Source organism: Chroicocephalus ridibundus, chromosome 21 (assembly GCF_963924245.1).
Source record: "Chroicocephalus ridibundus chromosome 21, bChrRid1.1, whole genome shotgun sequence".
Lineage (NCBI taxonomy): Eukaryota > Metazoa > Chordata > Aves > Charadriiformes > Laridae > Chroicocephalus > Chroicocephalus ridibundus.
In genome coordinates, this window is record NC_086304.1 from 4276957 (window position 1) to 4291619 (window position 14663).

The 14663-nt window shown below is 50.9% G+C and overlaps 1 protein-coding gene across 1 annotated transcript in view; it reads right to left on the reverse strand.

The window, feature by feature from the left end:
* Positions 1-11737, reverse strand: part of VPS45 (vacuolar protein sorting 45 homolog) — a 28686-nt gene extending 16949 nt beyond the window's left edge. The window contains exons 1-13 of the mRNA XM_063356972.1: positions 11577-11737; positions 11342-11476; positions 10589-10649; positions 9438-9517; positions 8863-8931; positions 8472-8609; positions 8166-8276; positions 6726-6860; positions 6272-6385; positions 5423-5590; positions 1690-1848; positions 813-920; positions 388-509 (exon numbers count right to left, since the gene is read on the reverse strand). Coding sequence (XP_063213042.1) covers positions 388-509; positions 813-920; positions 1690-1848; positions 5423-5590; positions 6272-6385; positions 6726-6860; positions 8166-8276; positions 8472-8609; positions 8863-8931; positions 9438-9517; positions 10589-10649; positions 11342-11476; positions 11577-11669 — 1493 coding nt within the window. The 5' untranslated portion in view covers positions 11670-11737. The remainder of the gene's footprint in view (positions 1-387; positions 510-812; positions 921-1689; positions 1849-5422; positions 5591-6271; positions 6386-6725; positions 6861-8165; positions 8277-8471; positions 8610-8862; positions 8932-9437; positions 9518-10588; positions 10650-11341; positions 11477-11576) is intronic.
* Between the last annotated feature and the right edge of the window lie 2926 nt (positions 11738-14663).

The following is a 14663-nucleotide window of genomic DNA, read 5'->3' on the forward strand; positions in this document are numbered from 1 at the left end:
ATCAGGAATAGTAACTGGCTCAGAGGAAGAGCTTGCCGTTGGACTATTTTTGGTACTCTACAAATAAACGCCAGATGGCATGGAGTGAAGTTAGGGGGCATATTGAAATCCATCATGTGAACATCCTGGCAGCTTGGTGCAATGGCTTTATCCTTTACCTGAGGCCTTACAATGGGAATGTCACACCTTGGCCAGCAAGAAAAGACAGCCGTAATTCAGTCTTAATAGCCCTCTACAGGGCATCTGCTTGAGAACACAAGACTGACCTACAGAAGCAAGTCATTTCTCTGCCAAGCCTAAGTTTTGCTCATCTCCAGGCAAACAACAACGCAAGCGGCGGCATGGGAGGAGCAGATGTATTTCAGTTCCAGGCTCTGCCCCACATACCTGTCACGGAGAGTGTTGGGACCCAGGTAGGGGTACTGGCTGTCCTTGAGTTTCCCTTTGATGAGCTGATCCAGTGTCTCTTGCAGGAGAGGCTGGTGTTGCGTATACACATTCTCGACACCCTACAGCACAAGAGAAGCTCTTGTTATGAATTAATGCAGCACGGCAGCAGGCCGAGAGAGATCAGCAATGGCACATCATCATCTGCTGCTTCCAGCAAGTGTTAACCACTGATGTCCAGATTTAGAGGGGCTTTTCAGTAACTAAATCCCATTGTCTTCAATGAGAATTATGGCCTAAAAGCCCAGTGCACTTAAGATTAAATCTCTGAAATCCACAGCACGTGGCACTGCACTGCACTGCATGCAAGTCCTGCTCCGTGACTGCTGACTAAAACCATTGTTTCATCTGTGGCAGATCCATACCTTCAGTCCTTTGAGGAACTGTTTGGTGATGGCTACAGCATCCTTGGGGCTGAACAGGTCACTGCCCCGGACCCGTTTCCCTCCATACTCCACAACGGCCGACACCAGCTGTACAGAGAGAGGCAGAACCAGAAGCCTGTTAACCTGGGAAACCAGCTTCCAGGCAGTTTTTTGTCTAGTTAGGCTCAATGGAGGTACTGGAGTGACGACCAGGGAGTCGGGGAGGTTGATCCCGAGCAGATAATGCAGCACAGAGGGAGGGAAGGGGGAAGAGACGAATTATTCCCCACATCCACCAAGCGAGTCAGCCTGCCGTGACACTGCCTGCAGAAGGAGGGAGGCTTTCATTTCCATCGTCTGCTGCAGCGATAGCAGATCTTCCACACAACATGACATCATCCTGCTTCTCCACCTCCTCTCCAGCTGCTCTCTACGTTTGCCAAGCGCTGCCACCCTCTCCCGCCCAGCCAGGCTCCTTTCACAGTCTCCAGAGCCCTTTGCAGCAGCTATTGCCTACTCAGCAGGAGCTGGGGAAAAGGGGTGGGAAGGAAGCGGAGAAGGAGAAACGAAGCATGTTCCGGGCCCCGTTTACATGCCACACACCCATCCTAGCAGACTCCTGCCATGCCTGCCATCTCTGCTTTATTCAATCCTTCATAATATCACTGATTTGGGAAATGGAAATTAAGTAATTAGTTATGCCTTTTAAAGTAACACCTGCAGGCCCCAGCCAAGCTCAGGCTTCTTTCCGCAAGGTGCAGTGCAATTCAACAGAAAAGTGGGCAAGCTTTACAGCAATTCACAGTGATTTTCCACCTCCATGTCCTCCTGTCCCACTCGTTCGTCCGGCTGAAGGAGCAACGCTGCAGTTAGTTACCTTTCGGTATTTCTCTGACACCCCCCTGTTCCTGAGATCTGCCATCAGCCCCGGCAGGCTGTTGCTGCTGTGCCGCTCGTAGTGCAGGGCGTAAAGCATCACCAGCCGGGCAGCGTCAAACTCCGTCACCTTGGGGTTCTGCAGGAGGCGACGCACATTCTGCAGCAAGACAGACGGCAGTATTAGCAGAGAGCCCTTCAAAGGACCTTAAATCAGAGTAATATCAAGCCCACTGCCTAGCAACAAAATTGCATGCAGGAGGAATGCAAGAGAATTAAATCGTGTCATAAGCAACAGAGCCCAGCTTCTTATGTGCTCTGCGGTTAGATTTACTGGAGTACGATGGAGTGCAAGTTGCTTTGGGGTCTTTTAATGAAGCTGGGAATTCATAACCCAGTTCTGTTGTCCATTCTTAACTCTCCATAATGCTCTGCGGCCTGAGCTCCAGTTACCGTGTGCCTGCCCTGCAGGGAACACCAGCAGGCACTTAGAGAAACCTTTAACCTCTGCCCTTCCCTTTCCAGCTTGAGCCGAGCCAGAACTGGCCCACAAGTTCCATCGCAATATTAAACGTCAAGAAAAAAGAGCTAGGACAATTACACAAATTCTGTTTTCTTTTGGAAGGTGCAGGGCAAAAGCGTGGAATCCTCAGGCAGCCTTTGGGTGTGAGAAGTGCAGGAGCGAGTATCAAGCACTTGGAAGCAAAGGAGGAAAGGAATTCAGGCATGAAAAGGAAAAGAAAGATTACAGCGCTGGAGGTAAATACAGAAATCTGAAGTTATTACTTCTAATATGGAGATGACTACTTTTTTTTTTTACGTGATACCATCGTAAATATAAAGGCTGCGTGCCCCAGAGAGGCTGCCTGGTGAAGCACAGACCCTTCCCAGAAAAGTTTCAGAACCGCGGGGGCATGACATGTACCCTCCAGGGCCTGCAGGCGGGATAGAATCGCTTGTGTAAAGTGACAATTGGCCATGTAAATGCTTCTCCTCATTACAACCCAAAGCGCTTATTTCCTCTCTGCATCCCCTCAGTCACCGTGTGGAGTCACAGCGCTGCGATAACGGCGTTAACAGACGACCACCAGCGCCCGGCTGGTAGCTCAGGTGAGCCGTGGGAGTAATCGGCTTCTTAACTCCGAGCTTTGAGATGGATCTCAAAGAACAGGCATCGGCTGCCAGATGCGTTTGCAGACATCTGGTTAGGGCTGGACGGATGCTTGAGGACACAGCAAAGCCTGAAATTCTCCCTGTGCTGAACATTAAAGCGAAACAATCAGCCTGAACTAGCTCAAATGCACGGGAGCAGAGGAGCTGCCATTTCTACAGTTGCAGAAACGGCAGTTCCAAGAGCGGGACGGAACCAGCTAGGATTTTTTCCACTCTGTAAGCGAATGTGACCTTCACACACTCCAAAAATCCCAGCATATCTTTGCAAGATTCTCCCACCCTCCCAATACAGATAGGCGAGACAGAAACATCCAGCAAACAGCTGTGAAACAATGGTGTGAAACTGTTGTTATTTACCCCGCTGAGTCAGCTCTATTTGCTGTCATTTGTTTGACTAGTAACAAAAATACAGGATAAAACCCTGGCTTTGGGGAGGATCAACAGGAGTTTACCATGAAGCTCGGTAAGGTCAAGAATTCACCTGAGAGGGCAGGGACAGAGTCCCACGGAGATGTTTGTTTGCGAGGTTTTTGATCCTGTGCTGGCAGCGCGGTGGCGATGCCTCTATGAGCGGGAAGCGTGTAAAACAGAAAAGCCATTGTCCATCAAAGGAGATGGGATTCAAAACCGCCCATTCATCTCTCAGGGCTCATGTACGATGTCAGGATTAATAAGAGACCAGGGGAAGAATAACCAAAATGTACTGTACTGAGGGGCCCTAGGCCACCAGAGAAATTAACAATTGCTGAAGTTACATCAGTGGGAGAACAATTCTGTCTTTATTTCGGGCACTGGCTTATTCTTCATTGTTTCTGTGGTCTTGGCCCTTCACTGCCATTAGGAAACTGCAACAGGGAGCAGCCTGGGGCGGTGCAGCTAAAGAGATACTGATCTCTCATGGAGAAAGAGAGCAGTTCCATAGTTTTGCATTTATTTCCCGGCTGCTACATGTCTCCCCGTCGGTCTCAGTTGGAAATACAATAGAGCCCTTCAGGCATGCGGCTGCAAGCAAACTGCAGGCAGCTTTTCTGCTTTAAAACCCGCAGATATACCTGGTTAGTGCAGACCAAGACCTGAATTAGCACCAAGGCGAACTGCTGTGACCACCCTGCCGTCAGAGTGTGGCGCTCGCTGGGGGCTGCCCTGCCCGCGTCTGTCCAGTTTCCAGCACTGCCACGTACACTCTTACCCGCAGAGCTGGTAACGCAACTGCGTCGTCACCAGGAGTGCACATCATCCCTTTCTTCACCGCCCCAGGAAAAAGTAGACCTACGTTTTCCAAAATGATCTCCAATGCCACGATGGCAAACGATCTCCAATTAGTTTCAACACTAATGCTCTGTGCTGTGTTAATATCAGAAGTAACAGATCACAGCACAGACACGATGGGATGACGGATTAAAACTCAAATATTTGGCTTCGAAACTGCAAAAGCTTGATCTAGAAACAATGACATAGCAAGGGAACCTCAGAGGCTGTTTTCAGCAAATGCATTTCATGGCTACCTTCCCACTTCGATACTTAGTCATCTAAATTCTACCAAATATAAGCTATCGGATCGTATCTGTATGCTCACCAATCTATATCGCTGCGATGACTTCAGCAGGCCTATACTGATTCACATCAGCTCAGGATCTGGTAATAGATCACGGTACTTGAAGAGTCTAATATTAGCCCCTACCCACCCACTTGGAGCACAGAATAAGAGAGGCAAAGACGACGTGTATTTTAAATCTGTTAAAGATGCTTATCTGTATTTTCTAGTCAAACTGTTTCTCCAGTATCGTGTAAAGGAGTCCATTATATGGTGTGACTGCTACCTTAGCTATAAAAAATTAAGGAATCGGTTTTTAATAGCGAGTCGCTGGTTGAACTCTGCTGTAATACAGTCACACTCAACAATACTGCTATTTTCTCTGAATAGTCAGCACCCACAATTCATCACTATCGACGTGCTGTCAGATACTAGGTCAGGTCATGGAATCCAACGAGCCAGCACGGGGTCAAAACTCCAGTCTATACTCAGCTATAATAGAAGTCTCTGTTAGGCTTTTTCAGTCCTCTGCCAAAGAAATCTTTTATCTAAGAGGCTTTCCACTGGTTTTTATTTTAAAAAAACAATTAAAAAAAAAGGTAAAAGGCAGCACCTCAACGAATAGTCTGGTTTAGACAATTTCATGGATTCCATTTCTTCTCCTCCCCAGCAAATACAACAAGCTTCTGCACAGGGGTCCAAGGTTTTTTTTCCACCGGTGCCTGCACAGGCAGCCTGCCAGAAACCAACTGACTGCATATAACGAAGGAATGTCGTATTGTGAAATGTAAAGACAGAATTTGCAAAGATGCTTCTCAAGCCAGTTATTAACTATGATTCATCCCCATCTGAACTGAACGGGGAGGAGAAGAGTAATTCTAACATCGAATATCCCAACCCCGCAGGAGATCTGCATGCAGAACTCCCACTGACTCCCAGCATCAAACTTCCATCAAGAGGGGAGTTACAGGATCAAACCATCTTGGTTCAGACAGAGGATCAAGGTTAGGTTTTGAGCCCGAGGTACCTGGAGAGCACTGGAATGGTCATTCTGGCAGGCCAGTTCCTGCTCCACTTCAGACACCTCCAGCAGGTTCCGCTCGCCAACCAGTCGAGAGAGCTCTCCCACCACCGTCACATGCTTGGACACCGTGCCTGACATCTTCTTGAACTGCGGGTAATTCTCCACAAATGCCTACAATGAGGAAACCAAAGAACCAGTTCTTTCAAGTAAAAGCAAGAGACAGTGGATGTGTGCAACCCAGCCGTATATTGTATAAACTCATTTCCATCCATATAAGCAAGACCAGTGCGGGCGTATGGATGATGGGGCACCCCAATCCCAGGAGCCCACAGGATTTCTCCAATTAAAAGGTGAATTTTGGAAGGGATGTACTTTTTCTTTACTCTTACAATAAAAGGATAAGAAAAGTAACTCCAAAGACGTTGCCAGGATTCTTTAAATCTTGAGCAGTGACTGAATTGATAGCCTGTGCTCTGAGCTGTTGCCAAGTGACCCAGCTCAGCTCTAAAGCCACACTGGAGTAAGCGAAGTACTTAAACCAGAGCTTACACCCTCCATTGTAGGCTTCGGGATTCCGGCAGGCTCTAAGCAGCAGCTTCGAGAGCAGCCAGAACGAGCAGGCTTGTAGATGGCACTGCAGTGGCGCAGAATGGCTTATCCACGTGTGAACAGCCATTGTAACGAGCACAGGGCAAAAAGGAGGTTCCCGCTCCCCAAAACTAGCCCAGCACAGAGATCTGAACTGTTGTACTGGTGGCATGGACTGTCGGTGTACAGACAGCAGGGATCTGCACTACCCTGCAGTGGACGGGATTTAAGAAGTCCGGTAGGTTACGTGTAGATTGTCTGTACCTTCATATCTGCGATGGATTCCAGCTTCTGCTGCTCCTTAGGCTTCCTCCTCTGGAAATCCTCCATGAGATTCTTGATGTTACTGCCAATCTCTGCAAAGTTCAGGTACATGTTCTGCAGGAAACAAGACAGGGATCTGAGAGAAAGCTGTTCTGACACGAGCCTTGAAGGTGTCACTCTGTGCCCACAACACTGAGGAGCCATTGCACATCGTCTCCTGGAGAGCCAAGCTTGAGCAAGCAGCTCTGCCGCTGCTCCGGGTTTGGAAGAAAACTATAAAACGGACACATTTTATGTCAGATGCTGCTTGATTTTCACCACTGGCATAAACTACACAGTACATCACCACCCCGATGCTCAAAGTCACTGGAAGCTCCTTTTACGTGTCAAAAGCAAAAATGGAACCGGATCCCCAAACTGATCTATTCATGAAGATCCCCACTGAGATACCTACGTTGGCGTAGAACTCATCGTTCTCGGCAGACAGGACCACCTCGCGGAGATCCTTGCTTATCCCCGGTACCCGAGAGAGGTCGATGCGGTTGTTGTTAATCCCCAGCAATTCGTGAACCATGGCCTGGTACGTCCACTAACAAGGATGGGAAAGAGAATGGCAAACGATGACCTCAGTAGGGTAACAAACTGCGTTGGAAAAGTAATGGATTTCAGGCTGGACTCAAAAAAAGCCAGTTTAGGTGCCTCTAGGAACACACAGTGGATCCAAAGTGTGCATTTCTCAAACTTTTGCCAGAACATTATGATAAGAAGGAAATGTTATTTTTGTGACATTATAGCAGACGGGCACCCCGTGGTGAGAGCCACTGGTGCAAACGCAAAGGAAAGCCACCTGTCCTGTGGGCACATTCAAAAGACACGACTCTCCAAAAAGCAGAGCAATGGGGATTAATATTCCCGGTCAAGCCATTCTGTTTGCCACCATTATCTCCCCCTCCTCTGCTATGAAGGGACACGTATTTTTGGCTGCAGAGGTTCCACAGGTAACTGTACGATTTCCTACATGCGCCTTTGCTTTTTACACAGCAGTAGGAGTGTGCGTTTCTGCACATCAGTGAGTGACTATATTTATCCTGGGAAGACTAATATTAATCTAGAGAGAAAATGGAAAGCTCCTCAGAGCACCAACGTGCTACACACTCCATTTACATTCATCTGAATCTCTCTTCTGGTTCGAAAATCTCCGCAGAGCAGATAATGCTTTGGGTGCCCTGGGCTGAGTGCGGTGTGAGCTGGGGTTCTGCCCTCAGATCACTCCAGTACCACAAGTATCACCAGTAGCTCCTGCAGCACCAGCGTCGGAGAAGCGCTGGCTGCTGCTGCGCAGCTCCAGTCCTTGCCTGCTCACCAGCCCGACCTGTGTCTACACGTGTCCCACCAAAAGGAAAGGAGACAAACCGATTCTGCCAGAATCTGCAGCGCAGCAAAGAAAAAAAAAAATCACAACAGCTACACAGCAAATACTGCCACCCATCAATAACCCAGAGGGAGAAACACGCCAGTGCGAGGTCACTCAATAACTGTGGACATGTGCTGGCAAAGAGCCGTACAGATAAACCCTTGGAAAGGACACGGCCAAGACACTCCAAATGGGAAGGTGTCTCACAGAAGGGGAAGTGGCCTGCTTTTCCGGGTGCTGGCTACATCTGCCACTGAAGCCAGCACACACAATCCGCGCCCAACTGCCTGAAAAATCAGACCACGATAATAGAAGAGGGATTTCAAACAGAACAGGGGCAGAGGGGCAGCACTTTTTACCTTTTTAAACCATGCCCTGCCAGGGAGTGAACTGCAACTTGCTGCTACCGCCCCAGGGCTCTGTGCACGTCCAGATCTCCCATTCCTATCTCAGCCCCCGCGCCACCGTGAGCTGATTCACCTGGTTCAGAAGCGGGGTGATGGCATCATCAGACCGGTCCAGAATGAGAAGTAAAGGAGGAACTTCCGTGCGCCGAAAGTCAAACAGCTCATACTCTTTCGTGATTACTTGCTGTCGAGAAAAGGAAAAAAAAAAGCCACTTGTTTTTATGTGTATCTAGAAAATGTTTACTCTTAGTTTGAATACAGGTGAACAAATCAACTGAAAAAGGGTCTTTCTCTCAAACAGATCAATATGTAGAAGAATTAAACAAAATTTAAGCACGTTGCCGAACTTGTTTTGCATGGCTGTAGGTTCTCACCATACCTTCACGCATTCAGCAAGTCGCTTTGCTGACTCAGACGAGAGCTGGTACCGAATCATGGGGCATTTCTTCAGAGAAAGGAGCAGAGCGGTCAGCCCTTGCGTCGTCCTGGCCAGCTGAGCCGGGTCCCAGCTGCGACCCTGGGAGGAAAGGCTGCAGCTAGTACGGACGCGCCATCCCCAAACTCCTTCTCACATCAACTCTTATTTCTAAGTCCTAAAGTCTTGCGGTGAACTAGTTTGACTGGAGGAGCAGGTACTCCAGAGGCCACAGTCCGGATCCCCCAGCCCCCCTGCTGGGCAGCCCCCCGCCACACCCAGCTTCTTGGGGCTACTGATCTCCCCATTAGCCATAAAAACCACGGCCCTGGAGGACCACCAGCTTTTTTCATACCTGGCAGCAGCCCAAGAGGTTGAGAGAAAAAACGTGTGGATTCACTGCAATGTAATCACCATAGAACTCCTGCCAACAAGTGAAAGCAAATACAGTTACATTTCTTGCCAACCCTTATTCAGCCTAAAAGAGTTTGTGTACCAGCATCAGCCACATTAACGCTAGAATCCTAAACACTGCACGCACTCATTGACTCTGCTCATCTCTCCTGCCTCCACGCCGAACCTCTCAAATCCCCACGCTTTTGTGGACAACCCCACTGCCGATTTCTCCCGTGTACTTTTCAAGTGCGTAGCACTTCGTCTATGCCACAAGCACCTAGCAGCCTTGTGAAACAGCAGAACCAGGAGTGTCTCTGAAAACTGGAGGGGAGGGAGAAACAGGGGACACAGGAGTTTTTCTTTCTTTTACTTTTTAATCCCACGTGTAAGTTCATCTTTTCTTCCACCCTAGGCTGTGGCAGAGTGCTGCTGCACGCTGTTCAAGGACTAGAGTCCTCTCATTGCCACACCTTGTCCCTTCACTTTGCTGGTTCTTTTGGATTAGGAGATTTATCTAAAATATTCAAAATTCACCTGAACTTCAGCCACAACTTCCTGTTCATCAGCCTCAGCTAATGACTTGACATCACTCTTGCTGATCACGTTACTGAAATCTGAAAGAAAACAGTGAAAGAACAGTCGGGCTCCGCGGGTGACAGGTAACACGCACCACCACAGAACAGAATGACCAGATTTTCTCCTGCAGCGGGAGCAGATCGATCGCAGCAGCGATCATAGAATAGAACAGACATTATAATCCAGAGGTTACCTCGCACGGACACTCTGAGCTAACTCCCTGTCCGACTTTCTGCCCCCAGTGCCAATATCCAGCAGGTGATGCAGCGTGGAAGGGTCAGCCATGGATTCGACGCCCCGTGGGATGCGGCAGTGGGGCTCTCCTATCGCCTCCCTGGCCTGATATCTCCCCAGATAAGCAATACTATGTAAAAACCCCAATATTAAGTGGCTGAACACAGCGACAGCCACTCTGTTGAGCTCCTCAGCTCTGCTGCAGGTCACCGCCACCACTTCCAGAGCGGGGCTCCTCCACTGCAGAGCGGCAATGACATCTAGAGGCCACTTCAGCTTATGTACCAGAGTCTTCCCCTAGCGATACCTGCGCCGGAGGACCAGAGTTCAACACAAAACCAGTTGGAGTTGTTCTGCTTAACTGCCAAAAGCACAGAATATTCTGTGGCGTGAGCAGGACGTGAGAAACACCTGCCCGATACTCCAGGGAGCTGAAGATGCTGCACAGCAGGTTTAGTCCAACGCTGGGATGGGAATTCTATCCCAAATTATTTACCTTCAAGATTTGGGCCAGTCTCTCACCCTGTGCATCTCAGTTTTCCTTACAAGAAAGGCACTTTACCCCCAGCATCACCCTCCTTTCATGTTTACGAAGCAACATGAAGCTTTAAATTCTCTCATTGGAGGAATCCGGACTTACGGTGTTGCTTTATAACAATCTCTTACGAGTTGCTTCGGTTTAACTATTTTCTCTGGTATGTATGTACCCTTTGCTAAAAGAATCTGGTGACCTAAAGAGCATAATAACTCGAATTCACACATTCTCAGGATTTTAGTAAAGGCCTGTTGGTGGGAGCGGTCACAGCGTCTCCTGCCCATCAGGTCAGTCTCTGAGGGGCCAGTCTGACTTGCTGGGCAGAACGGGACATACTCACAGATGAAATAGATGCTGTACTTCGGCCTCCGCAGCTCCTGAATGAGGAACTCCACGTTCTCCTGGATGAAAACAGCACCGGGGAGAGCAGAATTTTAAAAATGTTGATTAGGAAGGGTTTGCAGTGACCTGAGCCCCCTCACTATCCCCTCCATGGCCCCTCATCCCGCCCTAGAACCATAGAGTCACAGCCTCATAAAATGGTTTGGGTTGGAAGGGACCTTTAAAGGCCACCCAGTGCCACCCCCTGCCCTGGGCAGGGACACCTCCCACCAGCCCAGGCTGCTCCAAGCCCCGTCCAAGCTGGCCTTGAACCCCTCCAGGGATGGGGCAGCCACAGCTTCTCTCAGGGCTGCTCTCCATCCCTCCATCCCCAGCCTGGGCTGGCACCGGGGGTGGCCCCCCCCGGTGCAGGACCCTGCACTTGCTCTGGTTGAACCCTATGAGGTTCATTCACATGGTCACGCTTCTCCAGCCTGCCCAGGTCCCTCTGGATGCCACCCCATCCCTCGGGAGTGTCACTGCTCCACACAGCTTGGTGTCACTTGGAATCCTGCTGCGGCTGCCCTCGATGTTGCTGTCTATGTCACTGATGCAGATACTGAACTGGTCCCAGTACGGACCCCCGAGGGACACCACTCATCACCGCTCCCCATCCGGACACTGAGCCGTTGACCACCACCCTCTGGACGTGACCACCCAGCGGTTCTCACGACCCCACCGCGGTGCCTCGCGCAGGCGTGCCGGTCCCCACCTTGGTGGGCCGCAGGAAGCAGATGGCCTTCAGGTGCTTCATGGCCTCCCTGTTGGGGGAGTCGAGCCGCTCGAAGAGGTACACCTCCTTCTGCAGGATCTCGGACTGGGTGTACACCATGCTCACCACGCCGGTCTGCGGGCGGGAGGGGACGGCACCCGTCACCCCGCGCCGGGCCTCGGGCCTGGGCCGCGCCGGGCCCCCCCCGCCCCGCCGCGCCGGCCCCGCCGCTCACCGTCTCCCGGTCCATGAGCAGCACCTTCATGCCCGGCCCGCTGTCCTCGATCATCTTGGACACGTACTGCTTGACGGCCAACACCGCGTTCATCTTGGCTCCGCTCCGCTCCGCCGGGCTCCGCTCCGCCGCCGCCGCCTGGGAGTTGTAGTCCGCCGGGGGCGGGGCGGGCCGGGCGGGGCGCGGTGGCGGACTACAACTCCCAGCGTGCCCCGTGGCGCGGCGCGGCGCGGCCCGGCCCGGCGGCGGCCCCGGCCTACGGGTTCGGGTCCCGCCGGCGGCAGGGGGCGGCCCCGGCGGGTCATCCCCCGGCGGAGGAGGGAGTCCTGGGGGACAACGAGTTGCCCTTGAGCCAGCAACGTGCCCTTGTGGCCAAGAAGGGCGGTGGCAGCCTGGGGTGCGTTAAGAAGAGTGTTTCCAGCAGGTGGAGGGAGGTCATTCCGCCCCGGCGGGACACATAGAGTCATGGAAGGGTTTGGGTTGGAAGGGACCTCAAAGCTCATCCCGTGCCCCGCCCTGCCCTGTGCAGGGACACCTCCCACCAGCCCAGGTGGCTCCAAGCCCCGTCCAACCTGGCCTTGAACCCCTCCAGGGATGGGGCAGCCACAGCTTCTCTGGGCAACCTGGGCCAGGGGCTCACCCCCCTCACAGCCAAGAATTCCTTCCTCACATCTCATCTCAGTCTCCCCTCTTCCAGTGGAAAACCCTTCCCCCTCATCCCATGGCTCCCCTCCCTGCTCCAGAGTCCCTCCCCAGCTTTCCTGGAGCCTCTTGAGGGACTGGAAGGGGCTCCAGGGTCTCCCCGGAGCCTTCTCTTCTCCAGGCTGAACCCCCCCAGCTCTCTCAGCCTGTCCCCACAGCAGAGGGGCTCCAGCCCTCGGAAATCCCAGGATCCCAGGTGCAAAGGGACCTCAAGGATCAGCTGGCCCAACCTTTCTTGGCCAGATGACCCTCTCCAGCTGAATTTTAAAGGTGCCCAATGTTGGGGGAGAATTTAACCTGTCGCGGCTGCAGGACCCCTGCCTAACTCTCTATTTATTCCTCTAGGCAGGGTTTGTAGTCCCTGCCCTACGCCAGCCAGCTCGGCTTCCAAAAGCCAATAAAACTTGTAGTAATTTATGTCTTAAAAAGACCTGCAGCAGTACCGGGGGCTTGGGGGGCGGATGGAGGGAAGGAGGACGCTCCCGTGTCGCTGCTCCCCCTCCCCATCTCCCATCCCAGGACAGGGAGCGCCGCAGTCGACCTTCATGGGATAACTGGTGTGACTGGAGCTGATATCTGTTTTGCCAACTTTTAAAAGAGCAGGTCTCTGTGTTATTTATCTTACCGCTGTTATTATTCTCGAGCGTGACAGTTTTGGAAAAAGGCTATTATGTTCATAAAAATGTAATCATCGAATGTGCGTGTTTTATACAGAAAATGGTGAGCAGGTGATGATGAAAAATGAAAGCTATTTGCAAATCTTGTAAGTACCTTCTCATAAAAGCTGACACACAGGAACTCTTCCATGCTTATGGTTCATCTTTGGTTCCGCTCGATTTACATTTAATATACATCAAAATACATTACGGAAATAGGGATAAAGCTTAAATTTTTTGTATTTTATAGGAAAAATAAAGATCAGAGGAAGAGGCTTGTCCATGAAATCTTCTCCTTTTCAGATGGCAGCCAGTCCATAAGTGATATTTATGAAGCGTTCTTGAGGACGCTCACAATGCATCAGCGATCCGCGGGCTGTTGAGGTTTGCGTACAGAGACGAGACGTGAAGCTTGGCCGTACCTCAGTGTTCAGAAGTGTCACACTGGCCCTGCCTACATTAAGCTGAATATAACTAACATTTTCTCTCCTTACGAGCCGCAGTTTTTTCCTTTCCAGCAAGTAAATGGGATGTGAGTTAGAAATCCCAGTTACTGTACACAAAAAATTGTTGTAGTCAAGTGCTGAGAAATGACGCGAGTGGAGAAAGTTTGGCTTTTAAATACATAAAAGCAGATCAATGCCTGGCTTCGAGCTTGGTGCTGCCAGCAGGACTTTGGGTTCTTTGATCATGGCCTGATCTACAAAACGCCTGGCCTGCTGGTAGCAGGCAGGAATACCTTGACCTCCAGGGGAAAAAGGGTTCTAGGACAAGAGTTATCGGGGCTCATTGAGAGGGCTTTAAACTAGATCTGAAGGGGGGTGGGGATGGTACTGGGCTTGCTGGTGAGGTGCCAGGGTGTAGTTGCTCAGCGCTCGTGGGCCAGTGTGCCAGTATTTCTGAAAGCCAGAAGGCACACCACATCTCAAGGGTCAAAACTACACACACAACTCCCTCTCTGAAATGCTTATACACCAATGCACGCAGCATGGGGAATAAGCAGGAAGAGCTGGAGGTCTGTGTGCGGTTGCGGGGCCATGATCTCATTGCAATTACTGAGACGTGGTGGGACAACTCGCATGACTGGAATGCTGTCATGGATGGCTATGTCCTTTTCAGGAAAGACAGACCAGCGAGGCGTGGTGGTGGAATTGCACTCTATGTGAGAGAGCATTTGGAATGCATCGAGCTCTCACTAGGGGCGGATGAAGAGCGGGTTGAGAGCTTATGGGTGAGGATTAAGGGACAGGCAAATATGAGGGACACTGTTGTGGGTGTTTATTACAGGCCACCTGATCAGGATGGGGAGACTGATGAGGCTTTCTACAGACAACTGAAGGTAGCCTCGCAAGCGCAGGCCCTGGTTCTCATGGGGGACTTCAATCACCCCGATATCTGCTGGGAAGACCACACAGCCAGGCATGCACAGTCCAGGAGGCTCCTCCAGTGCATTGATGACAACTTTTTGACACAGGTGGTACAGGAGCCAACAAGGAGAGGAGCACTCCTGGACCTGGTACTGACAAACACAGAGGGATTGGTGGAGGACATTAAGGTTGGGGGCACCCTAGGTTGTAGTGATCATGAAATGATTGAGTTCAGGATCATGGGTACTATCCACAAAACAACAACAAGAAGTAAAATTACAACCTTGGATTTCAGGAGGGCTAACTTCGACCTCTTTAAGAAACTGCTTGGAGAGATCCCGTGGGCTAGGGCTCTGGAAGGC